The 19,109-nt window shown below is 43.8% G+C and overlaps 1 protein-coding gene across 1 annotated transcript in view; it reads left to right on the top strand.

The window, feature by feature from the left end:
- The window catches only part of LOC309415080 (netrin receptor DCC-like), a 593,773-nt gene that overhangs the window by 356,438 nt on the left and 218,226 nt on the right, over positions 1-19,109 (top strand). The window contains 2 exon segments of the mRNA XM_082012494.1: positions 9,100-9,254; positions 10,774-10,894. Of these exon segments, the coding sequence (XP_081868620.1) occupies positions 9,100-9,254; positions 10,774-10,894 (276 nt within the window).

Here is a 19,109-nt window from a genome sequence, read left to right as displayed (position 1 = left end):
AAAAGGAATGAAATTGTGACTAAGAACAACCACAAAAGCTTTTATTAGAGATCAGGACTGCTACAGAGAGGGTAATAAACTCATACGGCGTTCCCCTCTCTTCTACTGTATTTTTTTCTGTTTTCAGCTTCTCCAATTTTCTCCCTGGAGAAGTTCTAGCAGCTGATTTTAACCTTAATGGGGAGTGCTGGGGGAGCGGGGAGGTGCTGGCTCACTGACGGACCTGCTCGCTGACACGAGCTGGTCCCCAGTGCCCAGCGCAGTAGAGACCGGCTCCTGCTCCAGTGGCAGCAGCCTCCGGCTGCTGGGACTGCACTGGATGCGATCACGGCCAAAATGCGCAGATCCTGAAAATGATTTTCAGAGAGAAAGTACAAAAGTAAACTTGGGAAATCCCTACCGCGAAGAGGTGGCTTTCTCTTCCAGCCAGAGAGCGAAGGGAGTCTTAGACACGCAGAAATCTCACGGGGACATCTATTAATTACACTGGCTTTTAATTATCTGTCACTGATATGTTACATGACCTTGAGCAAGTCATTTACTCTATGTGTGTGTATCTATCTGTAAAATGCTTGTGAATTATTTAATGTCTACAAATTGCTTTGAGATCCCAAAATGAAATGCATTATAGTTGCAATTACCGAGGCTGATAGCACGGTGCATGCTGGTGTCAGCCGAATCTCAGCAAAGAGCTCCGGGAAGGATCCTTTGCTGGTCCTTAACGTGCTGTGGGGACCAGGAGAGAGATAGTGCAGCATCCAGGAACAACAGTTATTTTTCTGTCTAACCACAAAAGCTTTTTTTACAAGCGGCATATAGAGAGCGTGAAATTTTGCCTCTTGCACAGACACATAGGAGGAAAGGTTACAGAATATTCTTGCTTTTTTTTTGGTTTTTTGTTGGGTTTTTTTTTTGATGAAGTGAAGGTTGGTGCCTGTAAGTACTTATCTTGAGTTAGCTCAGAGCCATTATATCTTGATGTTTTTATGAAGGGACAGAAAAAACCGAAACAAAACAAAACACCCCCCAGAACAAAGTATGCCTTCTAAGACCTTGAAAAGTCTTTGTGGCCTTACAGTATGTTTTGGAGTTTTGTGTTCCCATTAACTTAATGCCCATTTAGGCTATCTTTAGGCACACAGGGAAAAAATTATTTAAAAAAAAAAAAAAGGAGATAATTCAGCTCCACCTGCAACTTTCTTACAACCTGATTTTTTCTTCTGTGTTATTTGCTCAAAATTTAGCTAAATGTCAGTATTATATTAGCCTTCGGAAAGCCTGTTCTGTGATGCATGTGTTCCTTTTATACAGGGGTTGACAGAAATAACGTTAATGCATCTAAAGATAAAGTTTGACCCAATACACAATTATGAAATGCTCATTTGTTCCCAGGGCAGATGGTATGTGGTCAATAACTGTTGCCTGTACTATAAGTCATAAAGGCGGCAATAAAATAAAATCTTTAGGTAGTTATAAATTGACAGATATCGGTGACCTTAGTTTTCTCTTTGCAGGTTGTCCATTATGGGTGCATCACATAAAAGGAACATTTATTAGCATCCTGCTTCTGTGGTCTCCAGCCAGGCAAACCCATTCAGGAGCTGGACCAGCATTTTTACCTATTGCAAGGGGCAGGGATGCTTTATTTCATTTTTACGTTGTTTTTAACTTGGTGGTCATATGTGAAACAATGTTTTAACAGGGAAAAATCCTCTCTCCGTGCCTAACTTTTCTACCGGTGTTGGGGAACAACCTGTATTTCACAAGTCTTCCAGGATACTGTTATTAAAATAACATTTTAGTATTATGATCCATTTGGAAGACTTTTGCTCCTGATTTGTTTATAAACTCAAAAAATTAGGCACTTAGATTAATCCTGAAATATTCTACGCTGTGGTAGAATATGGCAGTCTACAAGGTAGCTACGTTTTACTCAGTACTGCTCATAAAAATGATACAGAGCGTACGCTACAGAAACTCGTAGGCGAGCACGTGCGTGCGTTCTCTACCCAGACCTTGAAACTCGCCCTCCGTCGAGCTGGTTTCAACACTTTTTAACTCCATAGGCGTCTTCTGTGAGGATGAGCCTGTGTAACCGCTGCATCTGCTCCTCAATGCTGACGTTGCCGTAGCCCAGCAGCAGCCGGATGGAGCTCCCAGCGATCCCGCAGGGTCATTATACCTACTTAGGGCCTGGCTACCAGGAGGGCAATACAGTGGGAGTTGTTATTAGCCACCCGAACATGCAAGCTTCTCCAAAAAACCCCAAGAGGGTTTTTTATTATGAGACACAGCTTATGCCCTTGGCAAGCTTTTAAAACTAGTTTTTAGGAAAACGGCCAGTGACACAAGGCAGCAACGTCTATGAGGAAGAAGTATTTTGCAACAGGAATTTCTTCATTGATTCCTGACGTGTGAATGAAATCTTAGTTGATGGGAATTACTAAGAAAGTCCTTTTTTCTTAACAGCCCCTTTGTACTCACTTATCGTAGAGGTACGGTCATGCGGCAAACCTGTCCTTCACTACTGCTCCGACCCCATCTGGAAACTTTACACGTAACCTTATCCCTTTGGAGTTTTCATGGGAGAGCTGCCACTTGAACCAATGCACAGACGATAATGAGTTTTCTTTACATAAACTGTGCTGCCTTTTCCGCTGCACTGGGGTGAGGGGCTGGCTCCTACAAATCCACAAGAGAAAGTACCTTTTTATTTAGAAAAGATCAAGACTTTTAGCTCTTCAAGTACGGCACAGGTCATCACAGCATTTCAGAAGAATTTCTACTTTTGGAAGCAGAAGTGGGTTAAGCTTTGCTTTTCACCGTATTTCCTGGATGTAATGTTGAAGAATCTTCGTAATTATTTATAAAACTGAAATTGTATTTTTCCTTAAGCGTGTCATCAGTGTGCTCATTAACGTTTAGTAAAGTAGTCAATGAAAATAAAATCTCTTAACTTGATTATTTTTCATTTATAAAGTGCTAGAGTGGCAAGATCAGCAGTTTTTCAGCTGGCTAAAGCTCGCCTTAGAAAACGCAAAGTGGGAAACTAGTCATGATGTTTTCTGCCCTCTCCCCTCTGGTAGATTTTCTGCTTTCTTAGCCTTTTGTCCCCAGTCTCCGCTCAGTTCCCAGTATTTTACTGTACAGATGTATTTGAAATCATGGGCAACTTTGCAAGTTTAAAGGCTGCTCCAACTTATGCTGAGGGAAGAGGATATATTTTAGTTAGCTGCAGAACCGGAGATTCAAACTGATTAAAATACATTTTTAATACATTCAGTACAAAGTAGGATGCGTGTCTCTGGTGAGATCGCTTTGACTACAAAAGCCCTGCTTTAGCTGCGGGAGTTGTCTCCGCATCTTCTCCTCTTTCATGCCCGTGGGATTACGACGATGCATCATTTGAATTTTTGGTGGCTTGCTGCTTTTTCTCTTGGGAACCATGAACTTCTGCTGTTCTGCAGCAATGGTATAAGCTGACCTTCATGCTGAGAACTAAAGCAGCATGAAAATAATCTAAATCATTAAATAAGACAAGTAATACCTTTATTTAGGTGAAGAATGAAGTTTTACATAGAATAACAGCTTCATTTTTCTTTTATTTCTTCAAGGTTGGTCTGAGGGGAGATATATTGAGATTATATTGTCTTTCTGCCTGTCAGGCATAGAGTTTAGAGTAAGACGGGGTACAGAGCTATGGTAAGAGAGAGAAAGATAGTCATTTTAATCTGCTATTTTTTGAAGACACGTTAGCGGAGTTTTAGGTTTTTTGTGCCTCGTGCTCTTTCCAAACAGTTGTGCATTGTAACACCGTTCACAGTTTTTTCTTTAACTTCTTGCAGTAACAACACAGTCCCTGAATTATCATGTATAACAGGGAAGGGTGGTAAACACACACGCACGCTAAATGATCATATAAAAATCGAATTCTCCTGTCATTTTTAGACGTGGAGGAACTCCCCTGGCTTTGAGTGAGATTGTGCTGGCTCCCCTTAAGGCAGGCACAACCTGGCACGTTCACTTGATGTACGTTTATTTTTAAATTCACGGTTTGTGCAAGTTAGCAGTGAAAAGTACAAGGGATTTTTTTAAAAAGGATTTGAATCTCTGAGATGACAAAGCCACCCTTTAAGTACATGCAGCTGAAAGCCTTCCCATTCAGAAAGCTGACAGGGTTGGGCACTGGCTGACAGCAGTTATCTTTCTTGGGTCAGTAGAAACACATTCCTTATTCAAACATGCGAAGAGAAGACACTTTGCATTAGGAAATGCTGACATTTCTCCGAGTTCAAATTGTTCCCTCCTGTCGCAAGATCGGCTGTCATCTCGCAGAAGGTATTTCTAGAAGTAGGGAGGTCATCCCAACACACCGCTCTCAAAACTAGCTCTTTCTGCTGGCAAGTGTTCGATTAGTCCCTGAGTCTCTGCGACAGGCTCATTACAACCAATCTTTGACATTTTTGGTAATAAATGCAGCCTGCTGCGGTCCTTAAAGGGAAAAGCCCGTTTGTTGGAAGCCAGTGTTTGAGACCCCAGACCCGCTTCCCGTGGCATGGCGGAATTCCCACGCAGCCTTTTGAGGAGACCACGTGGAATGACGACCCGCTTCAGCACTGCCCTGCAATCGGGACGGACTTCAGAGCACGTTCTTCGTCTGAGGGACCTTCAGGCAAGCGAAGGTCAGGGCTGTAGCGTGATCTTTACAGAAGCGACAGTAAATGCATTAAATTTAATTTTCAAATTTGCATTTCCCTTGCACCATGGAAAACAAAGCCGCCTTCCTCGCCCAGAGGTGTCGGGAATCGGCTGGCACACGGATGAGTTACCGCGTTTTGAGCCTCGGAGCTTGCAGCAGCGCACGCCGACGTGCTCTGTCTGCTGGGGGACAGCAGAGCACCCAACCGAGCACAGAGAACGTTAAACCTCTGCAAACTTTTAGACAAAACTACTTCCCTGCAGAATGGCTCTTGGCTTGTACTTCATTTAAGTTACAGTGTTGGTGGGAATCAGAAGCCTCCCAAGTCAGGGGGGTCGCACGCTGCGGTCTGTCCTAATCCTTTATCCAAAGCTGCTCAGTGAGGCCTCTGATACTGCTTGCTGATATGAATGCCGTTAAACCCAAAATCTCGTGGACATCTTCTTTTGTAGAACTCCCATTAACCTTTTAGTGTTTTTCCTCCCTTTTTTGGTACAGTATCTAGCATAAAATATCCTCAGTCTGCAACCGGGGCATTTTGATAGGGCTGGGTTGACAGGAAATAATGAAAATGAGCGTTTAGAAAAGTGTTTTCATCCTGATACGGAACAAGTGTAATCTGAGATGTTGTTTTAAATTCTTTTTGTCTGAAGATGGAATTTTAAGGCTTTCATCGAGAGCCAGGGAGAAGTACAAGATAAGCATCCTACAGTGCAAGGCTGTTCTGGAAAAAACTCACTAAACTCACAGAAATCTTCCGGGGGGGGATCTGTGAAGCATTGTAAGTTTTTGGGGAAAAAAAGTCTGCAGTTTGTTCAAGCCACTTTTATATATTGCTGTGATCTAATTAGAAGGAACATGAAAACAGCATGTGTTTTCCTTTGCTTTGCAACCCTCCTCCCCAGCCTTCTTCACATATGCATTCCTTTAAAATATTCAGTACTGAGAAGAAACACATAGAGAGCAAAGATGGAAGTGCTGGAGATTTATTGTAATATAAAATATTTATAGAATGTACATTATAGTGCTTGATTTTTTTTATATGTATATATTTTAAATGCATACCTATTTCCAGTCTAAATGTGTCTGCTTTAGGGTGCTATGTTGTCTTTATTTGTGGTGTTTTACCTGTGTTTAATACTGCCTAATTTGCATGACTGTAATTATGCAAATTACTCACGTTAATGGTGTCCTTAGGAAGAATACAGGGCTCACCTACCCCACTGCAGGAAAGGTGTGGGCGAGCGCATGGTAGTTGTTAAATACATCAATTTGGTATGAAACGCAACACCCAGCTATGCATATACCGTATGTAAACCATAAAAAAAAAAAGCAAGCATCCAGCTTTCTAGCAGTCTAAAAAAAATGCCAGCAATAAAAAAAAGAAGAGAGAGAAATGGGGGGAGAGGAGCAACGCTTCTGGTGGAGGGAATGAAAAGCTGCAGGCAAGTGGGGTCAGGGTCCTGGAGCGTGTGTGTTGTAAAGAATAACTGGCAGGAATCTGTGAATTACGAGTCTATAAATTAATTGCAGGCTTCTGGTGACTTTGCAATAAACCACAGTAATGAAGATTGAGTGGTTTATGATTTTGTCAGAGCTCTGAAAAATTGTATGGTTTATAAACTACATAGATACTGGTGTTTTTATGTGAGTTTGTTGAATAAATTATACTAGGACTCTAGTGTTTAAAAAAAAAAAAGGAAGTGTTAAAATTAACATAAGAATGTGATTCCGTCTTACATTTTTTTTTCTTCAGGTTTTTCTTACCCAGCGAGCTCGTTTCTTTTTCCTTGAGCCATCCTATCAGCGCTGATTCTTCGTAACTCTGCCACTAAATCATCTCTTTTCGTATATCTCTAGTGTAAGAAATACTATTTTTAAAAAAAACGCTTGATCAGCATCTTACCAGTGTTCCCTTATGATTGATGTTGTATTTGAAAAATCATCTACCAAACTTTCCCGCACTGTGGTTGTGTGATCTGGAGACCCTGATGTAATTTTCTGGACGGCCACAGGGCGAGAAGAGCCCAGCGTGGAGCGTGTCTGACCCAAACGCACGCGTCCATCTGAGCCCTTTCGGTAGGAAATTAGGCAGCTGAGTTAAGCAGGACGCCTAATGGGTTTGAATTTGCACGCGCTGGGGTTGTTCTGAACTGGATCGAGAGCTTCTAGGTATCCTAAATTATTAAATATCTGGTAAACAAGAGACTAATCTGAAAGAGGAATAGAGAAGATGGGCCATGGGAGCCGTGCTGGAGGGGCCCAGGGCAGATGTTTATTTAAGTGTAGGTAACTCAGCTCAAAAGCAGAAACAATTGCTAAAATCAAGAAAACTCTGATGTAAAAACTTTGCAGTTTTACTTTGATTTGCTTTTTTGCACAATGGACAGCTTTAATCAAAAGAATCTCCCTTTCTCAAAAGTACTTCTACCTCATTGTGCGCGCAAGTTTGGAGAGCGCTCGGGATTAATTGGGAGGGTGTGACTGAAGAGTCATAGAGTAGTTTGGGTGGGAAGGGACCTTGCAAGGCCATCTAGTCCAGCCCCCTGCAGCGAGCAGGGACATCTGCAACCAGAGCAGGGTGCTCAGGGCCCCGTCCAGCCTGACCTGGGGTGTTCCCAGGGATGGGATCATCACCAAGAGGTGATGATGTCTAGGACTCTGCCTTCGTTTATCACCAAAGCTGGAAGCTGTTGTCAACAAGGCGGGGAAAGAAAAAAAAAAAAAGAGTTTTGTAGTTAAGGTGGAGAAATGCAAACGCTGAAGAACACAATTTTATCTGTACGTCTGCCGTAGCATTCCTACCGGACATGGGTTTGTTCGCTGGTACCGCGCATTCGTGTGTTGCAACTTGTTTTCCTCGTTTTCTGCATCCCTGATGAGACTTTTTGGTCTGATGTGCAAATATTGAGTACTGTATAGCAGAGACTGCTCTAAATCATAGCGAACTGGACAAGAAAAATGAGGGGGGTACTTTGCCCGTTCACTGGTAGCTTGGCTAGTAGCACCTCTTGGTGTCCAACTCCTACGAGTTCAAAAACATTTGTGGATCATGCAGGTATTGTAGAAATACAAACCAGAGAGAAAAACCTACTGGGAAATTAATCATTTTGTTTGCAGGGAAAAGCTTGAAAACTAGAAAGCATGAAGCCATGTACGAAATAGGAAGCTTGAAATTAAACCCTGAATTGCTCTTTCAGCGAGCGGGGTCCGCGTGGAGTGCCGAGGGAGGCTGCGAAGAAACAGAATTTGATCGTGTCACTGAGTGCGCTGTAATCCTTGCAAACCTGGGGTCTGAATTAGGGAAGCGAGGGCAGCCTTGATTCGAACATTTCTTAGCTTCGGTGCAATTTATTTTATAATCTTCACCTTCTTTTAATTTAGAAGGGTTTTTTAATATTATGGCTTTATAAATATTATAATCAGACATTGGGAATGATGGCTCAAGAAATACAATTGGATTTTCTGTCTGAAATGATAAGTCACGGATGGTACTTAGAAATTAATTTATTCTGGCTTCCTGGCAACTATGGATATTCAAAACAGAGACTGTCGTTCCCCTACGAGAGCTGGTGGAATGAATGTGGGCTGCTGAGTTTTTCCCTGTGTTTTTCAGTGTGATGTGGAAGGGGGGCTCATTAGAAATGTGATGTTATTAGCAGTTTTCCTCAAGTTGTGAATTTCCATTGTCCTAGTATAACAATGATGATGAAATTAAATTAAATTAGCATATCATATAGCATGCCGAGAAACTGTGAATACATTATAGTAATACAAGGCAACAGATAATTGCTAGCTTAATAAGAATTAGTTCTCAGCAAAGATAATTCAACCTTTTTCTTCTTCCAATCACTAGGGACAGATTTCCTGGTTATTGATTATCTTCCCATCTTCTATAAATCCAGTCAGAAGTCCTTCTTGGTTATATGAAAATGTCTCTGCTCTAAATGCTTCCAATTTTGTATAATTTGTCAGTGAACTTGTCTTGTACCTGTATGTGCCTGTCCGTATGTTGACTTGTAGGACCCTGTTATGTATGCAGTCGGCATCTGATCCTTTGAAATGAGTGGGATTTTATTACTCCTGTACTCACTTAGTGAGAATTATAGATCTATTTTGTTATACATAAGTCTTACATGTCATCTAAATTGAGGTTTTAATTCTTTCTTTTGGAAAGAAAAAAATGTTGACATCCCCTGCATAAGTGTATTTTCTAGAATAAATGCTTTCCCTAGTGTTTCATATTTAATAGGCTCAGAGTTAAAGAGAATAATTTAAATTACAGATATGTTTTCTATTTATGTCTAATATTCTTCAGGCTTATTGAAATGATTTACTTGCTAAGCCTTAATCTATATCCACTCATTGTCGCTTTCATTTTTTCTCCACCTTTTTTGCAGTTCCACCATGGTTTTTAATCCGCCCTTCAAGTCTTCATGCCTATGAGAGTATGGATATTGAGTTTGAATGTGCCGTGTCTGGTAAGCCTGTTCCTACGGTGGAGTGGATCAAGAATGGAGAAGTGGTCATTCCTAGCGACTATTTTCAGATAGTGGTAATTATCTGGCTTTTACTTATTAGATTTTTTTTTTTTTAAGTAAGTTGTGAAAGTTGTATTCTGATATTTGATCCAATCATTGCCTTCATAAACCTATTGGTCTTCCTGAATAAAACAAATTTTCTGCTGCCTCCTACTACAAATGAGGCACGTTGCACTGAGGTGTGTTAGGTCCAGTACGTTGACATTGTCTCACGGTTCTAGGGAGAGCTAAACCTGATTTTTGTGGAGGAGTAACAGTGTGAGGTCATACTCTGAGTTGCTATTAATAATATTGTTTATCACTTGTTAATGACTTCCCTTACTCACCCTTGCCCTTGGTGAACAAAAACAATAGGTCCCTTCTCTAAGGAATTTGTAGTCTGACACAGGGGGTTAAAAACAATAAGGGTCATTTGACATAATTACAACTTTTGAGAGAGAATTGTTGTGCACCCTACCCAAAGTAACAGCCCCATCCGGGACGCCAACCCTTTTAGTTTAGATGTCACTATTACGGGGGCCAAGAATTTATGCTGCGTTTTCTAAAAGGGTTGATTTAGCTGGCCTCTGCTGAAAGCAGTGGCACTTGTAAGTGAGCCGAGGTGCTGGGGACGGCCCCCGAGAACTTCAGCCACCGTGACGATGTCTGTAGGCCGTGAGGTGTGGCTTGTTCCGAGACATGGCTTCGTTCGGCACTTTCTAATTTTTCATCTTGTAACAAGTAATATTGATGATCATAATGTCTTTTAATTACCTATATAAAAAAAAGGTTACTTCTAATGTGGCTTTCATGCAGGATAGACTTCTGCTGCCATATACAATAGAAAATTCGGTCTTTTTTTATACATCACTGCTTGTTAGAAAGGAGCCAGAAGCTGTCCAAGGAAAGGCCAGCTCAGTTGCTGTTGTGATTGTGTGATGGAGGTGTTAGAAAATTGTTTCACTTAATAGTTAACGGAAGGTACATTTCAGCCAGAGCATACCCCTCCCCTGAGATTTTTTACCCAACATAAATGGTTTCTCATTGTGGTAACAGAAGGTAAAAGTTAAACCTGTTTCAAGTGAAGTAAGCGTAGAGCGACCTTTTCTTGAGGATCTGCAGGCCTCAAGCCATAAGGAGGGTTTGACCATCAGAACAGATGCGGAAGTTGAAAGTTCTTTTAAATCTGCCCTGCAGCTAAAGGGCCAAGACAAAATTTGACGCACTACTCGAGCGATGGCTGTTAATTCGGAGCTTAAGTCTTGAGAAAGATGTTGGATGGACCCTGTGCAGGAAAGTGAAGTCACCCTTGGGCTGTAGGTGCCATCAGACAAAATGCGAAGACCACAAGGTGTCAAGAGAATCCTGATGAAAGGACTTATGGTTACAGCCCTCTAAGGACCAGGGCTATGTGAGCTGGAGCTGCGATTACATACGCAGTACCATGTTTCACACAATAGCTTGTTCTGGAAAGGTTTTAGAATCCACATTCACGTTGGATGTTGTTTTTCTAATTAATTCTCTCCCCTTCTTTCTCTTTTGCTGTCTCTCCAGGGTGGCAGCAACTTACGGATTCTGGGCTTGGTAAAGTCAGATGAAGGTTTTTATCAATGTGTAGCTGAAAATGAAGCTGGAAACGCACAGGCCAGTGCACAGCTAATCATCCCAGAGCCTGGTAAGACGCAAAGGACATACAGAATCGTAGATGTAATTAATGCTATTAACATAAAAATCCCAAATGAGCAGCTACTATTCTTTACTCCCTCTTACTTATCCAGCTGGCTGGCTGTGGTTAAAAGCGTGTCCAGACTATTGGATAGTTTGGGGCATTTTGTTCACAGGGACAATTACAAATGCTGGCTTTGTCCTAGAAATGGCTCTGGAGGCCAACTAAACCTGCATGAAAAGCCAGCGGCAATGTCTTACTGTCTATTGGTGGGCTTTATCCTGCTGAAATATGAGAAGGTCATCACAAATGAGTGAGGTGATGGAATAAAGTAATCCATAAGCAAGAGAAAATTGTATCGCACGTAGTTCTGTATTACGCTGTTGTAGAACATTTGTCTTGGGGAAAGGGAAGAGAAGAAAAAGAGAGGAAGAGAAAGAACAGTTTGACGGTGGGATATCAAGTGCAGCCAACTGCTGAGATCAGAAGGTTTGTGTCTACGTGCTGGAAGGATGAATGCTTTTTTTTGTTGCTCACATAGATGTTTGGTTTTATGGACTGCACCGTGCAGCAGCATAGGTGTTTACTGTTTTATGGGTTTTTAAGAAACAGAAAGATGTCTTCATCTTACGCCAGATGATATGTAAACATGGATGAAAGCCCTTCAAAGTTTCTGGGTTGTAAATGATTAATGACCTACACTGGGCTGCAGGTTACACTTGCTACTTCTCGTGGATTATGCTAGTAAGCTGAGAACAAGAGAACATGCCGAAGTGCTGTTTGTTCTCCGATTTGGACTGGGAAGAGCAGAATCTTGGTAGCCCATGAATACTCAATTGAGACAGCCCTACTGAGATCAATTAACCAGCCTGATAGCTTGTACCATAGAATTTCTTTGGGAAATCCTTTGAAAAGTTCCCACACAGCATCAGTATAAATTTTTAAAGCTTTGCCAAAAAGTCTGGCCTTCTGGAAATAGAGAAATAATTATGGCCATGGTCCACGTTCTTGTCAGCTGCAGTAGCCTGACTCTTAAGGACTCTTGTGTGAACACTGAGCAGGAATTTTTGCTGAGATCCATCAAAATTCAGTCCTGTAAGCTGTTGTGTTGTGAGCACTATTACTCAGAGTGGTTCCAGCAGGACGGAGGGAGGTGGCAGTACCGTGTGGCCATAGCTGAGATCGTCTGGGAGACAAAAGTGAGGAGTAAGCACCACTGGAAGCCTCAGATCGCCAGTTTGCAAAGTCCCCTCTATGCAAATACTTAAGGCAGTAAGATGGGAACAGGGCTAAGGTTTCTTCCTCTGTTTTCTGCCTTGGTCCCAAGTGAACGGCTGAACATGGATTTTGCACGTCTTTGAAGCTCACCTCGCTCTTATTCCTCCTCCCTTGTGATTCAGCATTGCCTTTGTAAGCCTCTTCTCTTTCTTTCCTCTGCCTGAAAGCAACTCCCGTAGCCGCTGGGGAATTGTCAGAGAGCTCTCGGCCCCTCTCTCCCTCTCCCCCGGACGCTCATGCCGCAGACACTTTGCAGCCATGACATCAGGCAGCTTAGTGGGAGATCTGGGCCGGGGGGGGTGTATGGAGAAGAAATGTAATGTCTGTAGAGTTGTTGTTGTTATTATTATTATTATTATCATCATCCTCCTCCTCCTGCTAGCGTGACCCTCCAGCCTGGCCCCCTCTCGCCCTGCTCTGCAGGGCTAATTGGCTAAAACTGAGGTTGGTGGTTGGGTATCGGGATCAAGAGGCGGATATTTAGTTGGGTTCCCACTTCCGTACGTGCCCTCCACCCAGTGCAGTGCGGGATCTTGCCAGATGAGTGTTCCCCTCTGTGCAGGCACCAGAGGTGACGATGAGGTTATCCTCCCTTAGGGACGACTCTGAAAATGGGGAGGCACTTAGAAACTAGATCCCACTGGCAGAAGACATGTCTGTGTGATACTGAGGAAGGCTGGCTGGGATCAGAGGGACATCATCCTGCTCAGAAACAACCTGTTCCACTTCAGGCCTCACTGCGGGGAGATGTGCAGTTGTTTTGCCTTTGTTTTCTTTCTGCTTTCTCTTAAGCTGAATCTCACATTCAGTTTCTGCACTCGGATTATATTTACACACCTGAAGGAAACGGGCCATCTCCTGCTGCAGTGGGGTTTAATGGGGTGCTAGGATCGTCCTAGGGGAAACTGGGTAGCTCATGGCTGCTCCCAGCGAGGCATTGCAAGCGAAGTGCCGTCAGGAAATTTTATGCTCTCTGTTGGTGTTTATTATGTTTGGCATTGAATTAAAATTAAAATATAAGAAAACGAAAAGAAAATCCTAAAGAGCTACGGGACAGCATTGTAAACTGTCTCCATTTCCCTTTTTAAGTGATGGATTACTTTTTTTCTGGCTATTTAAACAGATCTTCAAACAATGCCACTCCAGTTCCTGCGAGATGAAGGGAGGGCCAGCGTTGCTCAGATGCTAGCCTAGGTGAGGCTAGCTGTGGTGGGAGGAACGTGGCCCCCTCTGCTTTGGTGGTGGGGGGCCATGCTCAGCACGTGTTTGGTGCCCAGCTCGAGCTCTGCGTGGCACCGCCGAGTGGCTGGGGTCCGGCTGGGGGCTCGGGCAGGGGCTCGCCCCGGCCGGGCCCGGCGATGACCCGGCAGAGCCCACGCTCGCTGTTGGCGTGTGTTCATGAGAGCCCCGTGGAGTTTCAGTTTACTCGTGAATAGCTCCCTCTCCGGAGCCATTAATGTGGAAGGGGCATAAATGGAGTCATGTTGAAGGCTTATCTGAGCGTCCTTCTTCTGAAAGCCAGGGTCAAATAAACCCTTTACTGAACAGATGGTGATTTTACCCTAAGAGTGATTTCTACCCCAAACTTATATTAGGGTACAATAGTAATTTTATGGGTTTTTTGGTGATTCATAAGACAGTTTTTGCTTTTATTTATTGCAAATAATTTGGACCATCCAGTGGGCTAAATATGTTGTGTATGTTCTGTTGGGGGATTTTGGAAGTTTTATTGGGGTAGAAAGGTATAATTGGCCTGACTGCTCCTACTACCGTTGTTATGTGGACGTATAGATTCACATCCACTGCTGACCACCTTTAACTGTAGGACCTGAAGTAGCAGCACATAAGTTGGCATTAAAGCAAGTATAAATGAGCTCAGATTGAGCCTGAATATCCCCCTTGTAAAGGCTGTGATGCTAAACAGGACTCAGACAATGCCGAAATGAGAAGTGAAAGCCAAACGGGCTGTGAGCTCACGCAGATAATGGCTTCCGCTTTTAGTATTCAGATGTGGCTATAGGATGCTCAAAACTATTTTGATTTGTCTTGCTTGGGCTATAAAAAGCCAACGAGCTCCCTGAGAAATAGAAAATTCCTGTCCTTTTTGGCTGAGGTTATGACTGGAGAGGCGTTGTACTTAGCAGCGCGTTATGAACTAGAGTAAAAGAAGAGATGGTAGATGGTCTGCAAGGCACCATTAGTAAATCAAAGTATACTTGTGGATTTCAGCACACTTGGGGAAAAGGCGCTTGGGATTGTTTCTTCTCCTTGTTCCTTTCTTTCGCATCAACAACCCTAATGTTACCCTCTTAAGAACAGATTGCTCACCAGTTTGTAACACGAGAAAAAAATGCAACTTTAAATGCTTCTTATTGCTTAAAAAAACCCACACGACAAACAAAAACCAAAAACCACAACAATAAATGAACCATTTTTAAGGATTTCAGGTCCCTCATCATCTCTAACTCACGCTTTCTGGGTTTCTTAGGCCACTCTGCCGCTTGGCTTCTGCTCCGTAACTCTGCTACAGGGCGATTACCCCTATGGACTTCATATAGTCTCTGGGAAAGCGCGATCATGTTAAACAGGAACCAGGAAGAAAGCCTGCAATAGGCACTTCTAGTTACGTGTACTGGAAAACAAATTCTCAGCACGAAAAAGCAGATGAAGAAAATCTCAGCTGGCTGTCTTATTTTTATAACGGTATAAAACCTGTGATTTGCACACCTCGAAATTGAATAGAGAACGGGGTGGTGGTGAGTGATGGACATGCATCACTTCAGATGAGGAGAGCGTCCCAGAGGAAAACCTTCCTGTAAAGAACTCCCAGACAGTTATTTGCTTTATGCCGGTGGCTTCTCAGGGATCCGTCCGTCAGATATTCACTAGATGTGTGGAGGGATTTTTTTTTTTTTTTTATTGTAGCAGGTGAAAGATCAGATAAAGACAGCCTTGAAATAATCAACTTGTGTATGTGGTAAGATAATTATTAGCTCTGTTCCTGCACTAAATTCCTTGCTAGACAAATCTTCAGCTTAGGAAGATACCCTCTCCCGGAGGCTGGTAAAAGTGCTGTAAATCAGTCTTCACTCTTGGCATTAAAAGCGGTAGCTAATTTGGCAAACAGCAGCAGAGAAAACAGTCTCTTCCGCAGCGTAACTAACCGGTACCTGGGCTCCTTGTGCTGCCACGCGACGAGGCGACGCCGCGCCAGAGTTGTGTGGAGCAGGGATTGCGTGTCCATCCACGGATGATCTCCAGATGATCAGGGATGTCCGAAGAGGGATGTTGCAGGGAGACAGGAAGGGTGACTCTTGGGTGGCCTGCTCCTCGATGGCTGCTCCCCATCGAGCGGGCGTTGAACGCCGAGCCCCGCTGCTCGGGCTCAGCTTTCTGTGCCACTCACGCTGTCATTTTTGTCATGTACTTTCTCTTGCGTTTTAATTCCTCTACTTACAAGTTGTGTAGCTCCTTCTCATGTCAGATTTTCAGCTTAGCAGCTAGCAGATTTAACATTTTTGTGTGCGCGAGATCTTCGCAAAGACTTTGCGTTTCTTTATAATAAGGCTTAGATTGGTAATCTGTGAATTACTTTTCCTTGCTAAAGAAACAGTGGTTTGACTCAGTTTTCAAAAACCTTTCTCTCTCTCTGATTTCCTATTACACAAAACAGTCTATGAGGCACCATTTCCCCTCCCTTTATTATCGTAAGCATTATTTAGTATTCTTTATGATTGAGTATTATAATACTTATTTATAATTGTAGTATAGTATTATTTATAATTACTTCCCCAATAAAAAATAAAAAACCCACAAAATAAAATCCACCTCTATGCTGAGAAACTGAGCTAATATTGGCAGTAAAGCTTCAGATTTTTAGTCCTTGGAAGCCTGTTGGAAAGGCAAACCATGTACGTTAATCTTGCTTATGGTTAGCCTTAAAATCAATCTGGAATAAACCCCATGATTTCGAATCTCAGGAGAAGCAGGGTTTTTTCTTAACAGTTAGTAAAACAGTGAAAAAGTAGCGATGAGGAATGCTCTGTATTGGAAATTTTGAAGAAGAGGTTGGGCAGATGTATCTTTGTGCTAATAATTCTGATCCTGCCTTTGCAGAGGAAGACTGCACGGCCCGTCTCTCCGCTCTGCTCTTTATGCCCTGAATTAGAAATAGCAAATTTCACAGAGCTGCTTCGCATTGCGTAGGCAGACACAGAGCAGAAGAAAGAAGTGAGAGACTATTTCAAGATGCCACTCATAAATTTCAGAGTAGAATATATTTTATTTTTCATCTCTAACACAGAGGATGGCACTCCTGCTGGGATGTGGAAACGTGTTTATTTTCTGAAGGCTTATTTAGGCGTGTGGTGCAATTTATACTGAGCGTGTGCACTACTGCTAAATAGAGGAGCGTGCGGGCAAGTCCCCACGGACCGGAGACCCTTCACACCGCTGAGCCGGTGGCTTTCGCCGCCTCTGGTTTGGACATTGCCAGGTGTGTGCCATTCCTCTTGGCTAGAAGACTTGCGCGCGGCTCTGGGGTGCCGCTCCAAGGCGGGACGGGGAGACGGTGTGCGGGGTCACCCTCCGTCGCGCGCCGTTCTCCGGCACCGTCCGCGCACGCCCGCCACCCGCGAGGTCTGCTCCTCGCTGCAGACGTTTCCCCTGACCCATCTTACGGCTTGCAGCCCACCTCTGGTTTTATGCTGTCACCGCTGCACTCTGCTGAGCTGCGGCACCGGCCTCGGTACTTAAGGTGCTCTGAAGCGAAAGCAATCGTGCAAAGCTGTAAATACACCTTAGGAATACGAGGTGGAGCCTTCCGCGGGGTGCAGCTGCAAGGATGGGGTGCGATGTAGCCCAGGCAGGATCATCTGTTCCCAAAGGTGAGGTGACGGCCTCAGGCAACGGGGCTCTGTGGGAGGGCTGTGCCTGCTGGCTCTGGACGCTGGAGGAGTTTAACGTGCTGTATCGTCACCCTCTCCGGAGCCCCGCCACCGGTGACGGCCAGAGAGGTGCTTCAGGGGAACCACTGGCAGGAAAAAGCAGTCAAAGCACCTGGGCGCTTGCAGGGTACCCAGGGATGGGGAGAAGAGTAACCTCCTGAACCACAGTGTCAGGAGTCTTTGTGTTGAAACAAGAGGTTGAATTTCCTTATTTTGGTATGCACGACTGGTAAGCTGCTCACATTTATTGCTCCACATAAGCAGTAATGATCATGATAATAGTAAGAATAAATTTTGTTTATATGCTTTTGTGGTGGTCTTTGCCATAATATTACGACACCGTACTGGGGATTTATAACAGACGTATGTAAAAACGCAAAATCAGAGGAGTATTTTTCTAGTTAACAAAAAACAGTTGGTAAAGGCTATCCTCAAAACAGCAAAGGTGCTTTGAAGGCACCTCTAGATAGATGCACTGCAAGGGATTATCTTGGAAGATTTTGGAGCTTCCATCTTTGAAGGTCTCTAAGAACAAGTTAGCTAAACAGCTGCTGGGGTTATTTTTAATCCAGCCATGAGATGTAGGAAAGGATTAGCTGGGTTCAGGAGATCGTGTCCGATTCGGCCCTCCATTGATCTAGTGAACATTGCTGGAGACTTTGGACAGTAACGAGATTCTGGAAAGATGCAGTTAGAGATGTGTGATCTTGTCTTAAAATACTGATATAAAAATTGGCGGCTCTGTTCTGTAAGAGCTATAACGGTTTAAAAACTTGGCAGCTGGGTTTCCACACCACCACAGCCTCCTGCGAAGCTCAGGAGATGAGCTTCTGCGCTGGCGTCGCTCGCTCTACTTTCCCTCAACTGAGTGAAATCTGCCACCTCTCTGGGCAACCAGAACAGTTGATAGGTTCAACATAGTTCATGAACAGCTCATTGAAGAGTTGCTCCTTCAGCTCTGGCATAACCTCAGGGTTTTATGTTTTCGCAAGGGCAACGCAATGTATTACACAGCGAAGCAACGCTGTAGAAAAATCCATAAAAGGTGCCAAGTCAAGTTCTGAAGAAGCTTGAGTCGGGGGCGAGGTCAGCGAAGCCTCAGCGTTCGGGCTGTGGGTGTCTGCTGCCAGCTGGCTCTGGCGCTCGGGCATCGGCCTCCCCTCAGCTCTGCGTGGAGCAGCCCCCGTCTCCTGCTCTCCAAAGGCTGGTGGGTTTCTTTCCTTCCGTGGTTTCTGAACGTTGGGCTCCTTGTGGCTTGAAGGAAGCCATGTGTGTCTCTATACGGCCACGTATCCGTGCAATTGAATTTCCTACTTACAAAGGGGGAGAGTCACTGCGCACGTGGTCTACACGTGAAAGTCACTTGGGTTGGGTTTTGTTGTGGGTTTTTTTATATACAAGTGACTTGAGTAGACTGTGAGGATGCGATAGCCTTTTTGTATCTTGGTTTTAAAAGTATCAGACAATCAAGAGTTTAAAAGAAACCTGAGGCTTATTAATGCACTCGATTTAATTATTAAAGAGAGCATCGGTGGCAGCTGATCTTACAGATGTAGGAAAAGAAGAAACCAAATGAAAACTGAGGGAGACTGCAGCTACTGCAAGGAGGCCTGCTGTGGCTCCACCGGCACCGGTGGAGGCGGGCTGACGGTCGGGAGAGGTGACAGCACAAGTTTCAGAGAAGCCACGGTCATTCTTGAATGTATGTGTGTGCTCTGAGAGTTGGCCGTAGGCCAAGGTCCTTCTGCCCTTATTTCCAGGGAAATACCTGTGGCTGTGTGGGACTTCGCGGCTTGTGCGGGCGCAGACTTCCTTCCTTCTTTCTTCACCTCTGAAGAAGGAATTGGGGGGGGGGGAAATACGGAGAAAAGCCTTAGAGAGGGAAGACAGACCAGTGCCTAAACTGCTAGTCTGACCCTGGTGTGGCAAAGGTTTTGCCACAAACCTCAGAGTAACTCACTGGGATGCCTACTGATCGAACGAGTTGAATAGTATTTGCC

The sequence above is a fragment of the Phaethon aethereus genome, assembly GCF_964289735.1.
Source record: "Phaethon aethereus genome assembly, chromosome: W".
Lineage (NCBI taxonomy): Eukaryota > Metazoa > Chordata > Aves > Phaethontiformes > Phaethontidae > Phaethon > Phaethon aethereus.
This window is presented reverse-complemented; position numbering and strand designations above follow the sequence as displayed.